The sequence below is a fragment of the Garra rufa genome, chromosome 4, assembly GCF_049309525.1.
Source record: "Garra rufa chromosome 4, GarRuf1.0, whole genome shotgun sequence".
In the NCBI taxonomy this organism is placed as follows: Eukaryota; Metazoa; Chordata; class Actinopteri; order Cypriniformes; family Cyprinidae; genus Garra; species Garra rufa.
The window spans coordinates 32,615,356-32,636,696 of NC_133364.1; the positions used below are offsets into that span (position 1 = coordinate 32,615,356).

The following is a 21,341-nucleotide window of genomic DNA, read 5'->3' on the forward strand; positions in this document are numbered from 1 at the left end:
CATTGCAACTGCATCAGTGATCGCTTTCCACCAGTCCCCATTCTTATTATACTGGAAACAGTAAATGTTTGTAAGACAAATAAATATGCGGTGGGAGGAAATATATATATATTTCCATGCTTTTCTCTTGCAGTTATATCGTATATAAAAATATTAAATTTTGAATACAGAAATATTAAATGATTTAAATAACTGAAACGATCTGCCAGCAGGTGGCAGCAATAATCATATCATTAATTTGATTCGTTCGAACCGCTGGTTCACTCAGAATAAGTGAGCTGTTTTTATGAATGGGAAATTGAATCATTTCACTAGATTCGTTTAAAAACACACGTTCATTCATAAACGCTCGGAGGCTCAGATGTAACTTGTTTCAGGCTACTTTTGACCACGAAATGGAGCAAAATTAGGCAATAGTGTTATAGTCAGACAATAACTTCTTTTTTATTTAACTGCTGTGTTAAATCAATATCTCATATACAAACTCCCTTAAAAAATATTAAAAGCTGTTACTCATCTTGGATCGCAATATCACAAAGCTCTATTATAATCAACAACGCTCGCTATACTGTACAATCAGTCTCTTATTTACACTCTCTACACTTTGTTTCTGAAAGGATTCGTGAGATATGTCCGTGATATATTAGCCTACTCTGCGTTGTAAAAACACGTAGAAACATTTGAAGATCCCCTGAGCGCAAAAACAAATATGCTGATCGGGTCCGGCTAACTGGCTAACAAGCAGCTAACGTTAATCCCTTTAGTGGCTCCCATTATTTTTTTCCGTGCCTTTCTGAAAACAAATATATACAGTATATCAGTGTGTTTCTAATATGGCGAATGCGCTTGCGCGGGGAGGGCTGAGCCCATTCGGAACTGCTGGAGCCCAGAGAGGAGCGTCAACGGATATTAAAGAGAATTTCATTCAAACAAATCGATGTAAACTACACATTCGAGTTAATCGATATACAATCGATTTATCGCCCAGCCCTAGTTCTAGTGATGATTATCTTATCAATAGCGCGCCGGAAAAAATAAATAAAAATAAATGGAACTTGTTTTTCGGTTCAAATACTATACCAGGCTTTCATTGGTCCGTTAAGAAGAGATATTTTTATTGGCTACCGAAATGCTGGTCAGTGGTTAAAATATAATATTCAAATTGCAGTACTCTGTAACGAATTGTGATTTTAAAAGTAATTAAGTAAATTACTCAGGTTAATTTGTACTCAAGTACAAGTAAAATTACAGACTTAAAATTATACTCATGAAAGTACAAATACCCAAAAAATGTACTTAATTACAGTAACGTGAGTAGTTGTAATTCGTTACCTCCACCACTGAGAGGAATTAAAATCATAATATAAGCACAGTGCTCATTCAATAAATGCACAACTAAACAGATGAGTTTTGAGTCTGCATTTAAATGTGGCTAATGTATTAGCACATCTGATCTCTTCTAGAAGCTGGTTCCAACTGCGGGCGGCATAATAGCTAAAAGCCGATTCACCTTGTTTTGTGTGAGCCCTTGATTTTACTAACTGACTCGATCCTAAAAAGATTTTACAAAGTATAGTACTCTGATACTCTAGTGTTGAGCATTGTCAAATAGCCTCATTTTGGCTGTAATGTTTTACAACAGCTCAGTGGTATAAGCAGATTATATGATATATGAAATTTCAATGTAAAGACAAAACAATCCAATAATGTTAAGACCGGCTCGCAACACATAGGAATATAGCCTAATGGTACACATCTTAAAGTATCATGTTTTTATTAAGTTGTTTTTATTTATATTTTTATGTATGTGTACATTAAAATACCATTTCACCGGCAGAGAAAACAATCCTGAACTAAATACAGATAACTGTTTTGGTGTGTTCTATGTTTACTGAACCAATCAGATAAAAGTAAATGGAGAGTCAGCGAGAGCCTCATTTGATTGGCTACAAGAAGGTGGTGGACCCGCCCTCCCTCTCACGCTTGCAAAACTCAGTGAGTGAGAAAAACGTGCCAAAAGTGTAAGCGCAGATAAAAGAAAGACGGAGCTGTGCATATCGGATTATTACGGCAACGTTTTGCCCTACGTACACAACAAGCATTTAGACATTTGCAACAGTTTGTTTTCACACATACAGATTGGTTCTACACAGTCAATACGTTTTGCAGTTCTTTAAACTGTTGTTTTCCCGTGCAAATCACTGTTTACAGGCCTGCAGTACTTTTAACCATATTTTGGCGAATACAACATGCCAAAAGTGTAAGCGCGGAGAAATGAAAGTTGGAAGTATACAGATCATATTTATTTTGCATTAGCATAAGCTGCAGTTTCACAATACATGAATTACACTTACGACTCGAGTAACAGTAAAATGCTGCAAATTATTTTTTCTTACGCTTGAAACGCGATTTACACCTTTACAAAGCTTCTCTTGCGCATGCAAATTTAATTTATGCTTACAGTCTCAAGTACACTTACGCAACTCTTACCCCGCGTATGCAAATCATTTAGACATTTAAAATATCTCCATAAAGATTGCTCTTTTTTCAGAAGGGGCTTAACATCTGTAGTTTTCAGGGAGTTTGGAAAAGTCCCAGAAAGAAGCGAGGTGTTCATCTGCTTCTAATCAGTTTAGCACACTTTTGGAAAAAAGATGTGGGAAGTGTGTCAAGGTAGCAGGTTGACGATTTAAGGTGCTGTACTATTTCTTTCAAAATGTTGCTATTGATTGCTTCAAAAGCAGACATAGTGACGACTTTTTGAAATTGGGGTCGAATCTGTCTGACCTCTGCATAACTTGAGAGTGTGCTAATTGTCTTTCTGATATTTTTGATCTTCTCAGAAAAGGAGGAAACAAACTCATTGCATTTGCTGTCGGAAAGCATTTCACTAGGGATCTGACTAGGGGGGTTTGTTAGTCTCTCAAAGGTAGCAAAAAGAGTGCGAGTGTTGTTTAAGTTGCTGTTTATAAGGTTCGAGAAGAATGTTTGTCTAGCTTTACCTAGTTCAACATTGAAAGCATGAAGGCTGCATCTTTATAGATGCTATAGTGAATTTCAAGTTACGTTAAAATCCGCTCAGCTTTTCTGCATTGTCTTTTCATAATCTGTACTGCTGTTGATTTTCTCCACGATGATTTCTGTCTGCCAATTATCTTTCTGTTGTTTTTAAAGGTGCAATGTCATTAATGACATTCTTAACTTTTGAGTTAAAGGACTCCAGGAGAAGATCAGAGTCTGCAGAAATCATTGGCATTGAAGATATAGCCTTCATAAATAGCACACTAGTGTTATTGTTAATGCATCTCTTTCTGACAGAGACAGATCTAGTTTCAGTGGTAGCAGAGATCAATATATCAAAGAAAATGCAGAAGTGACCAGCTACATCCTTAATAACAGTGGAGGAAATATTTAGACCCTTACTTATGAGTAAATCAAGAGCGTGTCCACGATTGTGTGTGGGCCCATGCACATGCTGAATCAGGTCAAAAGTGTTCAAAACCGTTATAATTTCTTTTGTAGTTTTGCTTTCTGCATTTTCTATGTGAACATTAAAATCCCCTGCAATAGCAAAACAGTCAAACTCTGAACAAATCATTGATAGCAGTTCTGTGAACTCTGCAACAAAGGCTGGAGAGTATTTTGGGGGCCTGTAAATAATGATAAATAGAATGCGTGGAGCACCTTTCAGCACAATCCCTAGTTATTCAAAAGACATGTACTGACCAATTGACACTTGCTGGCATTGATAGGCATCTTTAAATAGAGCAGCTACACCTCCACCTCTCTTAACAGCTCTGCAGACAATCATGAAAGTAAAGTTAGGAGGGGCTGTTTCATTGAGCACTGTTGCACTGCAGATGTCTTCCAGCCATGTTTCATTTAGAAACATAAAATCCAGGTTGTTTGTGGTTATAAAGTCATTGATCAGAAGTGATTTATTTTTAACCTTTTCACACATGAGTTTAAAATATTCTATCTTACCCCAAAGAGTTAGTTTTTTAGGCAACTGCTATTTTGGAATGTTTCGCATTACTGTTTCCATGGCGACGCGTCATGTGACACACCGCTTCCACAACAACACTGTAAGACACATGGATCGCTTTTATTTCGTTTTCCCTTTTTTATTATTGATATTCACAAGCATGCTCGCTATAATATGTAATATCTGATATTCAGATTTCGAAATATGCGCAAGTAAATGTATTTACAAGTTGAAACACTTTTATAATAACCGTGTTAGTTAAACTATACTGGGTGATGGGCGGTGCCATGTTTGTTCGTGCTGAATCCGAGCTGTGGGATTCACAACACGCAAATTCATCCTCTCCTCCCGAAAGACATTAAAGTAAATCTCTGGTGAGCTGGGAGAAGAGGAGAGTGAATGTTATAGTTACCTGCATAATCTGTATATGATATGAATAAAATATGTTGTCAGAATATTTTTGTAGGATCACTATAATGTATGGTTTTGCTCGTACTTATGAGTATTTAAATGTCTGAAACCTAAAATAAGCATTATATGGTTGAAAACACGAGTAGTTGTGATAATATGACAAGCGCTCAAAGCGTCCGATCTGGCTCAGCGCCAGCCAATGCGCCAAAACCGATTTGAATTTAGCAGCTGATGACGTGATGCGGCAAACGTTCGAATCACACCGGTGATTTTACGTTCTAAAGGGTTAAGTGAGCGAACGTTAAAAAATGCTAGCTTGATGGCATTACTTTTTGTCTCTAGAGCAATCTTAGGTAGATGCCAAATAGGCCTCAGATGAGATGGGTGAACCCTATGACTTGAGAAGGCCTTAGATTTTCTATCACATATTAAAACAGAAATAGGGAAATCTACAGGCACACTGGGTTCCAGCTTGTTCTGTAAACATTCCTGATTGTTGCTGCTATCGTAGCGGGGACCCGACACATATCACTGAGAGCTGTTATCAGTTGTTTTTGGTTCACTCACAGCAGACGCAGGAGGGTATGAGCCCTGGGGCCTCATTTATAAAACTTTCTTACGCACTGATTTGATCTTAGAGTGTTCGTACGATCAAATCCACGTCAAAGTACAGATTTATAAAAAACGTCTTTGACGTGGAAAAGTACTTATCTCCACGTCAGATTCCAGCTTGGCGTACGACCGTTTCCTTGTGGTAATGCCTGGTATTGCAGATAGTTCAGCCTTACTATAATTTGATTTCTTGCGCTCCTTTTTACTTGCCATTGTCACAGAGTTTTTGCTTTAGGAATGAGCTCATTTTATATGTTAATTAATTAAGCAGGGGCGTTTCGACGGCGGAACATTCAGCTGCACACAATTCCACGATCATTTGTGATTTATAACCGAATGACTGGCATACGCATGGATATCGTGTGTACGTTCGTTTCTCTGAATCGCTCTTACGATCAAATCAGAAAAGTTCTTAGATAAAATCAAGGATGGTTTCTACGCAAGTCTTTATAAATGAGGCCCCAGGTGTTGTGGCAGCGGCCGGAGAGCTCTCACAGGAGGAGGAGGGCAAGCTGGGCCCACAGGGTTTGGTGGTTGTGGTGCCTGCTGTTTTTTAGTTGATAACTTGGGGCTTGCAGCGAAGAGTGGGAGAGTCTGGTTCCAGCATATACCAGTTCCTCCATTTTCTGTGAGAAGCTTAGAAGTGGAGAGAGGGATAATGTGTCTGGTGAATGGAGCTCTGGCTCTGGTGTTTCCGGTGGCTGAAAAATGTTGTCCTGGCTTCCCTGGCTGTTTACCAGAAGGACGTCCTTCGGTGCTGAGTCTTGGATCTGTTGTAATGCGTCACAGTCTGTCTGTGATGAGCTCTGTGGGCAGGGCTCAGCCAGGACAGTGTCCATAATCAGTGCTTATCAGTGTCCCTGTTGGTTGTGTTGACAACATGATGACTCTGAAGCTGATAAGATGTCCTGTCGTCACTCATACTATGTCCAAGTGTGTGTGTGCCATTCATGTTGTGTGGACTGGCACATTCTACTGAAGGATGCCTGAGTGAAAAATAAATATTGTCCTTTAGCACTCTCGCACCAAGTTTGTTTGGGTGGAGGCCATCCAGTTTGAACAGTTGTCTATGGCCCCAGAAAAGATTGAAGTTGTCAATGACGTTGAATCCTTTTAGACTGCAGGTTGGACTCACTCACTCACTCCGGCACAGCCTCCGTCCTTTGTCGCCCCAGCTCTGCCACGGACCTCTGGATCTCCGCCTCCGCCTTGGTCGCCTCCGGATCGAGGCTAGAGCTCCATCACCACCTGCTCCGCCTCTGTCGGTTGGCCCACTGGAGTCGTCAGCCCTTTCTCCACCATGGCTCCCCTCGTTAGCCCAAGTCGCTCCACCTGTCCTTGTCAATTAGCACTTCCTTTATTAGTTTGCTTGTGTCTTTATTTCTTTGTCAGTCTTTGATGTTGTATGACGTGTTTGGATGTTCTTCTGTGTTCCTGATCATTCCTGCTTGTTTCACCTCTGGATATATTAAAGACTTAGTTTATTTGCACTTCGTGTTCAGTCTCCTCCACCCTACACCCACTAACAATTGTAGTGCTGTGTTAAAAAAATTTAAAGAATGCATTTTCACATGAGAAGGTGAACCAGTTACAGCACCTGTGCACAAATCTTTAAGGAGATGATTAGCACTTTGAATGCATAACTTATAAACTAAAAAGATGAGTGTCAATGTGATGATTTAGAAGCATTTTTTTGACAGATTACATTGTTGAAAAAAAATGAGTTGTTGAAAGAATTTCAATATTTTAAATGTGAAATATTTTTATTTGTGTGTGTGTGTGTGTGTGTGTGTGTGTGTGTGTGTGTGTGTGTGTGTGTGTGTGTGTGTGTGTGTGTATATATTAGGGGTGGCACGGTTCACAAAACCCACGGTTCGGTTCGGTTTGTATCACGGTTATAGGGTCACGGTTTTCGGTTCTGTCCGGTTCTTGTTTTTATTTTTCATTTTAATCTTTAACACTCCAGAAGTTTACTTTGGCATTTGAAATGTAGCTTGATTATCCACAATTTAGGATGCATTATTTAAAAAAAAAGTTATATCATGTAATCATGCACAAACTGAATTGGACTTGAATTTAAGCACATTATTGAGACCATCTCTGAGGAAAGCTAGGGGAGATTTGATACATCAAGAGAGAAGACATTGATGACATGTTTTTCATTTATTTGGCAAAAACAGGGCAATGTGTATCTCTACAGGAATTTGTGTGCCTTTTTAGCACATAAAGATTGAACTGAAGAATTAACTTGCATGTCTACCAACACATTGGCGTGATGTCTTCTCAGATGAACTGACAAATTAAGATGAAATCATGAAATCCAAAATGTTCCCACACACCTGACCTGGCTAAGGGGCCGTTCACATGAAGCGTCTTTTGTGCACTCAAGTTCGTAATTTCAAATGAAGACGCACGGTATGTGCGCTCGTAATGGAAGCGACGCGGTGCGACACGCTCGTTTTTTCCAGGCGCGTCCGTGCCGCATGGAGATAAAAACATCTCAACTTTTCAAAATTCCGCAAGCTCACCGCAGACCATGTGACACGAACCAACCAATCAGCTTCATCCTTTCCTTTAATAAAATTACCCAGCACCTATTCTTAATTAATTAATTCATCTGTTCCTCAGTTTGCTTTACTATTAAACTCTATTCTGTTCAGTCTTGGGTTATCCAGTCGACATTATAATACGTTGTGTTTGCCTTCCCCTGGTTTTGCTGTCGTTATTAAACATTGTGAAGTCTGGAAGTCACCTGCTGTCTCCGTTGTCTATCTTCTTCTACACATATGTGAAAGATGACTGGTTTAACTAACAAGATAATGTGGGCTGAATACCAGCTCTGTTGTCTGTGTCAGAGTGGTTGCCTCTTGGAAAGGTATGTGGAGGAATTCATTAAGTTATAACATCAGGTGAGCTGGCCCGATGCCTCGTTATGTGCATTTTTTCAGATGGGAATGGATGAGAGCACCATTCACTGCACTTTTCCTGTGTGTGATTTCTCTTTGGCCGAATAAATTAATCTCATTTTGTATTTAAATGGTTGTAAATTTGAAACAGAAGAGGTTAGATAAAATAAAAGCCAGTCCCAGGCCCCTTATGAAAATCACCTCACCAGCTCACCCCATGCCCGTCCACGACTACCACTTAACCTAAAGTGTTTCCCTGTCTAGAATCCCTCCTTTGCACTCAGCTACAAGAACCATGCCAGTCCTTAGCCCAGAAACAATGGCTGTTCAGTGCTCAAGCCAACCGCCCATTCCCAAGTCAAGCTTGCGGGCCGCAAGAAGGTCAAGACAGGGCAGTCTCCTCTGGCAAGCCCACTGGCATCAAACTGGAGCCCCAGACTAAAATGGTCACCAAGTCAGGTTTTGCGACCAGGAGGGCTTTCACAACGGAGTCCAGTTCCCTTGTTACGGCAAGGAGTGCAGTTCCATGTTCTAATAAATCCAGCTTCCTCGTTACGGTCAGGAGTGCCGTTCCAGGCTCTAACAAATCCAGTTCCCTAATCACAACAAGGAGTGCCATTCTCCATTCTAATGAACCCAATTGCTTCATTATGGCCAGAAGTTTCATTCCAGGCTCTAACGAATCCAGTTCCCTTATCACAACAAGGAGTGCCATTCTCCATTCTAATGAACCCAAATGCTAACAAATCCAGTTCCTTCGTCACGGCCAGGAACTGTTCCCTGCTCTAACAAATCTCCTACCTAACAATGACAAAAAGTTTATACGAATAGTGAGTTCATCATTGATTGGCATTGTAATTAACATGATTAATATGTTTAATATTCAGTCAGTCCAGTTTAAGTGACAGGTGCACTTACTTAAGAAAAAGTAATCTGAAGTTGTAAAGAATGTCTGAATTATAGATTTCAGGAGCTTTAAATCTGTGTGTGTATATATATATATATATATATTGTGACGGGGTGAAGAACCACTCGACAAGGCAGGCTTCAGAAAACAAGGCCCCGGAGGGTGGATTTATTTATAATAAAACAAATGAACCAGGTGAAAGACGGTGAGCCGGTGAGTAGTGCTTGGCGTGGTAAGTGCTTCCAGTGCTCAAATGCTCTATCCAGGTGAGAAGTGGGTGTCCAAATCGTGCTCCAAAGTGTGGGCTGATCGGTCACTGGCTGCTTTCTATAGGAGAACAAGAGAGAAGGGTTAGACCAACGCTGCATCCAGCTCTAGACCAGAGTCTAACTGTCTGCTTCAACATGTGCTGCTTAAATGTGCTGTGGCTGATGAGGTGCAGCTGTGACCGATCAGCCGGTGGTGAGTGCGTGCAGGTGCACGTGGTTGGTTGCCAGGGCAACGCTGATTCCTCCGTGGAAGCTCGTCACCCCCCCCCCCCCAAGCGTCGTCCTGGTCCTATGAACAAACGGAGATAGTAGGGGTGAAATGAGGGGAGGGTGGGGAATGACCCCCGACAGACCTGCATAAGCTGTCCAGATCCGCGAGAGGCCATCGGCGTTCGCATTGGTAGCCCCGGCTCGATGTCGCACCTCGAAGTGGAAGTCCTGGAGCGCTAGGAACCAGCGAGTCACCCTGGCATTGGTGTCCTTGGCGCGGGCCATCCACTGGAGGGGCGCGTGGTCAGTGACCAGGGTGAACTTGCGGCCTAGGAGATAGTACCTGAGCTCCAGGACTGCCCACTTCATGGCCAGGGCTTCCTTCTCCACGGTGGCGTACTTCCTCTCGGCCGGGGACAGCTTCCTGCTGATATAAATGATCGTATGCTCCTCACCCTCCTGGATTTGGGACAGGACGGCTCCCAGTCCTGTGTCGGAGACATCCGTCTGCAGCAGGAAGGGGCAGCTAAAGTTGGGGCACGGAGTACCGGCGAGGATGTGAGCGCTGTCTTGATCCGGGTAAAGGCCTCTTCCGCAGAGGGGGTCCAACACACCTTCTCCGGCTGCCCCTTCCTGGTCAGGTCTGTCAGGGGGGCGGCTAAAGAGGAGAAGTTGGGGATAAAACATTGGTAATACCCCGTCAACCCTAAAAGGATCGTACCTGGGTTTTGGTCTCCGGCGGTTTTAGGTTTAGCTGATTCAGTGAGGGGTACCTGCCAATAGCCCTTGGTGAGGTCGAGGGTGCTGATATACCGGGCCCTTCCCAGGCGGTCTAAAAGCTCATCGACCCGAGGCATGGGGTACCCGTCGAACTCGGAGACTTCGTTCAGGTGGCAGAAGTCACTACAGAAGCGGAGGGTGCCATCCGGCTTTGGGACCATCACAATGGGGCTGGACCACGGACTCCGGGATGGTTCTATTACCCCAAACATCAGCATCTGTTGAATTTCCTCCTCAATAGCCTGCCGACGAGCTTCTGGGACTCGGTAAGGCCGTTGCCTGACGATCACTCCCGGGGGCGTCTTGATGTCATGTTGTACTATGTTGGTCTGCCCGGGCTGAGAAGAGAACACATCCTGGAACTGACTGACCAGGTGCTGCAGCTCCGCTTTCTGGGCAGCCGAGAGATGGGGGTTGACGTCTACGACGAGACTAAGGGCAGCCACTTGGTCCCGGGTCCCTACCCACTTCTTTAAGAGGTTGACGTGCTACAATTGCTCCGCCTGCCGTCGACCGGGCTGCCTCAACCGGTAGGTGACGGGACTGACCTTCTCCAGAACCGTGTAGGGCCCCTGCCAGGAGGCCAGGAACTTGCAGGCGGAGCTGGGGACCAGGACCATGACGCGGTCTCCAGGCTGGAACTCCCGTGGTTGGGCTGCCCGGTTGTAGTGGCGATGCTGCGCTTGCTGGGCCTTACTCAGGTGTTCCCGGACCAACGGCATCACTCGGTCGATTCTCTCCCTCATCTGTCGGACGTGTTCGACGATGGTGCGATGAGGGGCAGGCTGCTGCTCCCAAGCTTCCTTGGCGACGTCCAGGAGGCCACGTGGTTGCCGGCCGAAAAGGAGCTCAAAGGGGGTGAAGCCAGTTGAGGCCTGGGGGACCTTGTGGATTCCAAAGAGTACGTAGGGGAGCATGAGATCCCAATCCTGTTTATCCTCTGCTGCGACACGTCTCAGCATTTGCTTGAGGGTCTGATTGAATCTCTCCACGAGGCCGTCCATTTGCGGGTGGTAAACTGTGGACCTCAACTGCTTTACCCGCAGCAGCCTGCAGAGATCCGCCATCAGCCGGGACATGAACTGTGTTCCCTGGTCAGTCAGTATCTCCGCGGGGAGGCCGACTCGGCTGGCCAGCAGAAGCAGCTCCTGGGCGATGGACTTGGCGGTAGCTTTCCTCAGGGGGACTGCCTCTGGGTACCGGGTGGCATAGTCGACGATGACCAGGATGTGTTCATGGCCACGGGCAGACTTTGGCAACGGCCCCACGATGTCCATTCCAATCCGCTCGAAGGGCACCTCGATGATGGGCAGCTGAATGAGCGGGCTGGGGGGAGGGGTCCTGGGCGACGTGGTTTGGCTGGTCGGGCAGGCTTGGCAGAACCGCTTCACTTCGGCCTCCAGGCCCGGCCAGTGAAAGCGGTCGCGGATGTGCTGGGTGGTGTTGGCTGCTCCGAGATGACCTGCCATGGGATGGGAGTGAGCCAGCTCCAGGATGGTTTCGTTCTTTCCCCGTGGTACCACCAGTAATTTCTTCTCCTCCCCCCTCCGCTGAGCGACACAGTACAGCAGGCCATTCTCAACGACAAAGTGCGGGAGAGGATGGGGCCGTGGGAGGACATCCTTCCCGTCGATGGCTCGCACTTGGGCCCAACAGTGCTTGAGACGGTCGTCCTCCCGCTGTTCCTTGGCGAAAGAGCCCCCTCCAGCAGCCTGTTGGTAGACATCATAGAACAAGTTAGTATCTTGGGAGGGGGACTCACCATCTCTCCCGCTGTCGGAGGCGAGCAGGGCTGGGCAGTGACGGGATCCACGCGGCCGCCTCCGTCTTCAACAGTTCCCCTTTTGGCTGGCTGACAATAGCGGCGGTGAGCAGACGGTCAAAGCCGGGCCAGTCCCTCCCAAGCAGTACAGCCACTGGCAGGTCTTTCACGAGGCTAGCTTCCACCGTCCAGGTGCCTTGAGGAGCTGAGATAGTGATGGTTTGGGCTGGTACTTGGCGAGTGTCCCCGTGCACCCAGGTAATGGGGAGGTAAGTTTTCTGGTCGCTTCGGGATTCACACAGTCGGGACTGGATGAGGGTGACCGCACTGCCTGAGTCCAACAGGGCCCTGAACCGTTTCCCCTCCACCATCACATCTGCTTCGGGGGCTCCCGATGGAAGACGCTGATGTAAGATGCAGCCTGCCAGCCATGCTCGTGGGGGTGACGGTGGTTCAGCGCTGGGCATAGGCTCGTCACGAGGTGGGGGAACCGTCGGCCTGCTGACTGGCCGCTGGGCGCCTTCGAGTGGGCGTCACTCCTGGACCACCCTCCGGGGGAACGGCGACACTCGGTCCCCTGCCTCACGGTGGTGGACAGCATCCGCCAGCTCGATCGCCTCCACGAGTTCCAGGGTGGTGGGGTTCCTCATCTCGACGGCTTGCCGGTGGGTGCGGGGGAGAGCGCGGAGGAGGCTCGACCACCACTCGTTTCGCTACCTGAGCTGCCGTGGGGTTTCCTTCCAGCAGCCAGTGTTGTGCGATGCGGCTGAGCTCAGCGGCCTGGGCACGGGCTGGCACCCGGGGCTTGACTTCCCAGTCATGGAATTGCTGGGCAGCGCAGATGGGTGAGAGGCCGAGCCTCGCTAGGATCTCCCGCTTGACTTCGGTAAAATCTTCAGCTGCGGCCAGGGGAAGCGAAAAATAAGCCCGTTGGGCTTCCCCCGTGAGGAGGGGTGCCAGGGCGCGTGCCCACTCATCTTCTGGCCAGGCCTCGCGTCGGGCAGTGTTCTCAAACACCTGGAGAAAGGCTTCTACATCATCCTCTGCCGTCATTTTTGGCAGTAGGTGGGTGGCCTGGGCGCGGGCGTCAGGTAGCGGAATGCGCTGGGCGGCAGAGACACAGATGGCGGTGATTTCTTCCTCCGTCCGGCCCATGCGAGTGGCGAGGTGTTCCACGATTTGCTGCTGGTGGATGCAGACTTCAGTGAGGCACTTCAGCACTTACTCCATGGTGGGGACGAGCGCGCCGCTTCCAAATCCTGGGATGCACAAAAAACTGAAAAAAAATTAGGGGCTGGGCGGTGAACTTGCCGGTGGTTCTTCACAAACCTGCCCGCATTCTCCACCACTGTGACGGGGTGAAGAACCACTCGACAAGGCAGGCTTCAGAAAACAAGGCCCCGGAGGGTGGATTTATTTATAATAAAACAAATGAACCAAGTGAAAGACGGTGAGCCGTTGAGTAGTGCTTGGCGTGGTAAGTGCTTCCAGTGCTCAAATGCTCTATCCAGGTGAGAAGTGGGTGTCCAAATCATGCTCCAAAGTGTGGGCTGATCGGTCACTCGCTCATTTCTATAGGAGAACAAGAGAGAAGGGTTAGACCAACGCTTAAATGTGCTGTGGCTGATGAGGTGCAGCTGTGACCGATCAGCCGGTGGTGAGTGCGTGCAGGTGCACGTGGTTGGTTGCCAGGGCGACGCTGATTCCTCCGTGGAAGCTCGTCACAATATATATATATATATATATATAATATACACAGGGTGCGATTTACCGGGGGGTGTCCCCCCCTCTGGTCTATGCATCCCTGCCTCTGCTTAATTATTTTTGGATGAAATGTCCCGAATCAAATAATTTCCCATACGCGCTTTGAAGTTGAACGTTCTGAATCAAATGATTCGCAATCCGATTGGAGCGCTTCGAAACGGTGAATCTTTTTGTGACGCAGTGATTTACTGATTTGGAGTTTCCAAAAAGCTCCGTTGATACCTTGCTCACCTTCTCTATAAAATTGATTTGTTGTTTGAAAATATATCATTACCATTTAAAGAGCTAACTTACAATGTTTTTATTAAATTGTGATCACATAATACAGTTTCCGTCGTATTAAAAACATTTCATGACCTAACACTCATTATCTGGTTCTTGCCTAAAAAGACGGGTATGTAATGCGCGTTGTTAACAGATTACACTAGTTTTGTTAACCTTTGCCTATGGAGAGAGAAAAATAAGTTTTTAAAAGCATCCCCCCCTCTGGTTATTTCACAAAACGCACCCTGTATATATATGTACATATACGTAGGTTTGTAGGTCCCCTACCCTCTTGATGGAGGCCAGTGCAGTCAGGAGCGCTGTCTTAAGTGACAGGAATTTCAGCTCAACTGACGCAAGTGGCTCAAATGGGGCCTCTCGTAGGCCGCAGAGGGCGACGGAGAGATCCCAAGAGGGTTCACGGTGCGGTCTGGGAGGGTTAATCCTCCTTGCACCTTACAGGAACCTCACGATGAGTTGGTGCTTACCCAGTGAACGCACAAACCATCCGTAAACGCTGCCCAGGCCTGTGAGGCAGTGTTCATGTCCGTCCTCAGGGGTGAGGAAACTGCCACACCCAGCAGTGCACGGACGGTAAACCATTCTGAAAAGAAAGTTTTACACAGCCGTGTGAAATTGCTCTTTTTAGTCCCGGTCTGCCCAGGGAGGAAACCGCGGCACTCAGTAGGGCTCGCTCGCTGGAGAGCAGGAGGCTTTAAATGGCCGTGAAAACGGCCGCCCGCAGGATCCCGCTGGCGGCTGCCAAAACACTCTTTTAGATGTTTGCTCTTTTCGATCGGCAGCAAACTCGCAGGAACGTCGTCATAGTTTTCTTGTTCTTCTTTTAGAGGCTCACGCAGAATGGATCTGAAGCAAAAATCTGAATGACTGGCTGCATGCCACCATCTTATATACCTGTATGTACAGGGCGTGGCTTGGCATGCAAATGCCACTCGCCAATTTTCATTGGCCTTTTGAATAAGGCTCAGAGATGACTGGACTCTCAAGCGAGTTCCCATATGTTACGTCGTAGTGAAACGACTGAAGGGGAACTATGTGCGGTTGTTTACAGAACATTATCTAACACTTTATATATGAACTGATTATAGAATAAAAATTTGTTAATTACATTGACAATGAATGAAGAATGCCTCAATTCCTTAGGGTTAGGCTAATAACTGTGCAACACTGCAGCAAAATTTTCATGAATCAAACTGATCCAGTTTAACTTAGTGAGTCAATGATTTGGTCACAGTTGTTGTCAAGTTGTCAATGCACTGAATCTAGACCTAGTAAACTTAACCCCCTGGGGACGAAAAACGCCCTGGGGCGTTTTGAGGCAGTTTCCCAAAAGGAACTTTAATTACTTTGTCATTTCTGATTGTACAGATAAAAGCAGTACATCATTTGAATCTGTAAAGGGTCTACTTTTATTTGTATATGCTCACAAAATCAAAAAAACATTGTGATTTTGCAAAATAAAGAAAACAAAAAGGGTGTGCTGTCTGCCGCGTTGATCTCCGTGATCTTCATTCAGAAACGCATCAGTAAAATATACTATAACTCAGCCAATATACAACACAGAGACATGAGCAACATGTCTAGACAAAGCTTGATATGTATACTTTTAAATGAAGTAAGTTTTACCGAAAACAAATATCCTGTGATAAAATAATCATGAGAAACCAACACGATGTCCAGTCTCTCCGGTCTGCTTCATTATTTTATAATTAGATCACGCCCACGAGCTGTTCGCTATTCATATTCAAATCGTCCACGTGAGGGCGCAGCGCCAAAAGTAGACGCCCACATCACGGTAAACAAAGGAGAAACTTCGTTCAAGTTAGTCATTTCTGGAAGAAGACTCTGTCAGGAATAAAACGTACTTCAGAAGACATGAGTAAGTTTTTTTCTCTCTTATTAGCCTACTTGTTAGTTATTACTGTGACAGAATGTGCAAACATTTTACCAGTTAAGACTTTTTGCCAACTATAATTCCTGACTACAGCAAGTGAAACATTATAAAGTACGTTTCATTTCACTGCATCTAAATGACTCACGATGTGTTTTTAATAGTCTGTTCAATAAAGAATGATGCAATATAAAGGTTATAGTGTTCACATTTAAGCTTAACAGTTATAATATAGCCTAGTTTCTTTGTATTCACACAAAGCATGCTTATGTTTGACTATAAGATCATAATTATTTATTTAGTTATTAATGTATCTTACAACAGTAGGATGTAATATGAGGGTTTACACTTAGTGTATGTTTTGTCAATATGTATTAATACTGTGTTCTCGAATGGATGTTTAACACGATAAACAATTTTTATTAGTTTCTCAGATATAAAATGTCCTTTTTACGTTTGTACAAAATGTGTGGGTCTATGACTACAAAATCATAATATATATATATAAATAAATAGTATGATGCTGCTGATATTAACATGCTCACAGATGTTTTGTTTTGTTGTTTTTAGTGATTGGAAACCTGCTCAACACATGAATCCTGCTGACATTTACTTGAGTCTCCTCAAACTGTTTTCCTGAGAGCACTGTACCATCTTCAGATGTTAAAGAAGTTCACAAGTGAATCTCAAGTTATTTTTCTTGATAAATAAATCTATTCAAAATAAGCTACAAACATATTTTGTCCTTATATTCCTCCTTCATTCATTCCTTTGTTCCTCTCAGTCATCTGACTGAATAACTAATTATGCGGCTCATTATGCAGGTCTTTGTCTTCTCAGGTGTGAATCACAGCATTATTCATGATCATTCACGCCTTCTTTGCATACAGCCATTCTAAACAAAAAGTGTCTTCAAAAATTTAAATCAATATACTGTTTTGTGTAAACAAGTGAACGAGATGATTTTCACATCATTTGATAGAAAAAACTCTAGCCTAACACATCCAGTTCTCAAAGTCTTGTGAACAAATATTCTGTATGTGTTTCATGACTTTATTTCAGTGACTTCAAAAATTTTGTTTTTCGCTAAGCACGCATAAACGTTGTTTTCTCAAAAACACAAACATGTACATTCATGTTGCTTACATATTATTGTAGCCCAAATTGTGCTGATTACAATATAATCAGATTTGGGCCATTCATATGTTTTTAAGATACTGAAAAAAGCACAAATGTCAGGGCATGTCAAAACTTCTTCAGGGCCCAAAAACACCCTCAGTCCCCAGAGGGTTAAATGAGGCAAGAACCAATAATAATATGATCCTCAGTGCTGAGGATTTTACTGATGAAGTGAAAAAGCTTTTGTAATAATTAGAGGTGGACATATATTAATTTTTTTAATCTAGATTGATCTAGATTAATTTCGGAATTAATCTAGATTAATCTAGATTAAAATGGCTAATTTGAATTCTTCTGAAGGCATTCAGAATATGTGTGCTAACCAAAAAATTACTAAAAGTAAGTCTTTGAGAACGGGTTTCTGAAGCCAGGTGGCGCATTAGACCAGGGGCCCATCTCCTGTTTCCAAAATGCATCACAAACTGCTTGACAATTGCATTTACAACACAATTAACTATACAAACTTGTGTAACCAACTATTTCCACACTGCATGTAGCCTACTTCTGAGTAAAAGGCTGCGCGATGTGCGCGTTGCAGATTAATACACAGATGCGCAAGGGCATGGATATTAGTGGTGCAACGGATCACAAAACTCACGATTCGGATCACATCATGGATTTGGAGTCATGGATCGGATCATTTTTCGGATCAGCAAAAAACAAACAAAACAAAACAAAACAAAAAAGTTTGTTTTTTACTAATTACTGAATGCTTACTTTAAGTAGGCTACTTCTAATCCACAGCAAACACTACTAGCTGAACTAATAAAGTCAGTAACAAAACAAGAACAATTACACAAATAACAAGTAAAAATGAATACAACATAAAGTTACTAATAAAATCAATAACCCTAGAATTCAGGTGCGGAAATTTAATAATTAATTGTAAATAACTAGTGCTTCTCACTGCAGGTATTTATAGGATGCTGTCTCTTTAAGGCATAATGCACGTACCGACTACTGGCACGCATCTCTTTCTCAGCTGTTTTAGTTCACTGAAGACATAACCGACTGTGTTTACCAGAATACCAAAACAGGTATTAAGATATGACTTTGTATGTGTGTTTCCGTTCAAAAAGAAGTTAAAGAGGAATCAATCTGTGTGAATCGCGCCTCTCTCTGTCTCTCTCTGTCACTCTCTCCCTGTCTCTCTCTCTCTCGGTGTGCGTGCTCTCTACAGGTGTGTGCGTCGGCGTGCGTGTTCCCTTTTTAAATTGTTTGAATTGGTAAATTGGCAACACAAAACATGTGCCAATTATAAACATTTACTCTATGATGGTTAAATTTAACAGTTAATCCGCTAATCATATGCGTGCCGAACCGGTTTGGTCCGTACGGATCACGGATCATCATACACTCAACTCGGCTAGGTAGACATCCGCGCTAAACTATCAAGGTGAAGGTCATCACAGCTTACGTAGTTTAGACCCAGCTCCCAACCCAACTTTGAGAATAGATTAACGGCGATATTTTTTTTATCGCCCGATAAGAGTCTCACGTTAACGCAGCACGTTAACGCCGATAACGGCCCACCTCTAGTAATAATCAAATCCTTATGGAAAGGGAACATGTTTTTAAATGAACATGAAAGTGTTAAAGTGAAAAGTGAACGTTGTGACGTATTGTCAAGTATGGCGACCCATACTCGAAATTGGTCCTCTGCATTTAACCCATCCAAGTGAACACACAGCAGTGACAAGTGAACAAAAACATGCACACATCGGAGCAGTAGGCAGCCAACTGGGGGTTCAGTGCCTTGCTCAAGGGCACTCCAGTCATGGTATTGAAGGTGGGAAAAGCGCTGTTTCTTCACAATCCCCATCTTCAATTCCTGCTGGTGTGGGAATCAAACTGGCAACCTTTGGTTTACAAGCCAAACTCTCTCACCATTAGGCCATGGCTGACCCCTGTTTTTTTTTTTTTTTTTTTTTTTTGATGAAACAGTTTTTTTAAAACAAATTGTTCAATGAATTCTTTAGGGAATTTTAAGCATCATTTGATTCTCATAACTGGAAAACTGCATTACAAAATTCCAGGTTTTCCAGGATGGTTTTTAAGTAATTTTGGGTAGACATTGCCTGCCTTCTGTTTTTGAAGAAAATGCCACTAATACAATCATACTACAATATAGACGGGAAAAATCTGCTATCTATAGTTATGAAACACCTCTTCATCCACATATTTGAACATAGTGATTCAATGTGAGTGTCAAACCTCAGTATGTTTAGTCGACAGTGTGGACTCTTCAGTCCATCATAAATCAGATTCACTCCTGAATCCTGCAGGTGATTGCTACTCAGGTCTAGCTCTGTCAGATGTGAGTTTGATTGTTGAAGAGCAGTAGACACAGTTTCACAGCATGTTTCATCAAGACCACAGTCATCAAATCTGCCAAAACAGAATGTTTAGCCAGATTATTTTCTAATGTTCAATTTTTTTAACAATAACTTATTGTACTCTCCATAATCAGAGAAAATATTTCACATAGTATTTTGATAAATAATTGTTTAGTAATGTAAAAAAAACTTTTTATTGAACAGGAGTCAGTGAAAATACTCACAGAGCTTTCCTGCAGCATCTCACAGCTGAGATGAGTCTCTTGTAGTTTGAAGGTGACGTTACCCTCTTTGGGTTGAACTCATCCATCACCTTCTCAGACATCAGCAGTACATAGGTCAGCACTGTACACATCGAAGATGAGAGGTTTTTTCCTGGATGTTCATCTGAATTAAGGTAACTCTGTATTTCCTCATATAATGAATGATCTTTGAGCTCAAGTAAGCAGTAGAATAGGTTGACTGAAGCTTCACCTGATACATTCCTGTTTTGTACTTGTTTAATGTATTCAGTTATTTTTGTGATGCTCTCTGTGGTGTCTTCAGTGTGTGTGATCAGACCTTTGAGCAGGTTTTGACTGGATTCCAGTGAAATGCCCATCAGAAACCGCAGGAACAGATCCAGATGTCCTCTCTGACTCTCTGTGGCTTTATTAACAGCCTTCTGCAGTAGTTCCAGCAATGTGATTTCTTCCTTGGGCTCATGAAAGAAAAACTGAAGCTCTTGCATGTTCTTGTTCAGGTAGCAGAGGAACACATGCACTGCAGCAAGAAACTCTTGAACACTCAGATGTACAAAGAAGAAGACCTTTGCTTCATGAAGTCTGCTTTCCCTTTTGAAGATCTCAGCAATCATTCCTGTGAACTCTGTGTCTTTACTCGCATCAATACCACATGCTTTTAGATCTTCCTTATAGAACACAATGTTTTCCTTTTTCAGTTGTTCAAATGCTAACTTGGCTAACTTCAAAATCATCTCTCTATTTAATTTCAAGTGCTCTGTACATTCTCTTTCTTTTTGTTCATCATACTTCTGGTTCTTTATTTCCATCTGTATCAGCAGGAAGTGAATGTACATTTCAGTGAGTCCTGTGCTGATGTTCTCTGCATTGTTCTCAATGAGAATATCCTGAAGTACTGTGGATGTGATCCAGCAGAACACAGGAATGTGGCACATGATATAGAGACTGCGAGACATCTTAATGTGTGAGATGATTTTGGAGGACAGATTCTCATCTGTGACATTCTTTCTGAAGTACACCTCCTTCTGTTGGTCAGTGAATCCTCGCACCTCTGTGAACAAACCCACATACTGAAGAGGGATCTGATTGGCTGCTGCTGGTCGTGATGTCACCCAGACATGAGCTGATGGAAGCAGCTTACCTTTGACCAGACTTGTAAACAGCACATCAACAGACGATCTTTTCTCAACAGTATTCAGAGACCTAGTATTAAAATTCAGAGGCAGGCGACTCTCATCAAGTCCATCAAATATAAAGACAAGCTTACATTCCTTATATATCTTTGATTTTTCCAGGTCCTTCAGTTCAGGATAAAATTCCAGCAGAAACTCATGAAGACTGAAATCTTCATTTGTCATTAAGTTAATCTCTCGGAACGGAAGCAGGAAGACACAATGTATATCCTTATTGGATACACCTTCTGCCCAATCCAGGATGAATTTGTGCACAGAGACAGTTTTTCCAATACCAGCGATTCCCTTGGTCAGCACTATCTTCTTTTCATTGTTTTTCCTCAGTTCAGTAAATATATCATTGCATTTGATAGGTCTGCCCGGTTTTTTTTTGTTCTTGAAAACATCATCAATCTTCAGAATCTCATGTTCATGATTGACATCTTTCATATCTCCCTCTGTAATGAACAGTTCTGTGTAAACAGCCTTGAGTTCTGCTTCATTGTCTTTGTTGCCCTCAAAAATATATTCTGCTTTCTTCTTCATGTTTGTTTTGTGAGTTTCCAAGATGTATTGCAGCTCTGTATTAAAAAATAAAAAAGTTTGAACAAAAAAATCATTAAAGATATT

The 21,341-nt window shown here is 43.5% G+C and overlaps 2 protein-coding genes across 2 annotated transcripts in view; one reads left to right on the forward strand and one right to left on the reverse strand.

Annotated features, from left to right (window-relative positions):
* Nucleotides 1–21,341, forward strand: part of LOC141333833 (uncharacterized) — a 376,082-nt gene that overhangs the window by 179,099 nt on the left and 175,642 nt on the right. The window lies entirely within an intron of this gene.
* LOC141333827 (NACHT, LRR and PYD domains-containing protein 3-like) overlaps nt 1–21,341 on the reverse strand; it is a 54,735-nt gene that overhangs the window by 28,775 nt on the left and 4,619 nt on the right. The window contains exons 4-5 of the mRNA XM_073838976.1: nt 19,522–21,292; nt 19,176–19,349 (exon numbers count right to left, since the gene is read on the reverse strand). Of these exons, the coding sequence (XP_073695077.1) occupies nt 19,176–19,349; nt 19,522–21,292 (1,945 nt within the window). The remainder of the gene's footprint in view (nt 1–19,175; nt 19,350–19,521; nt 21,293–21,341) is intronic.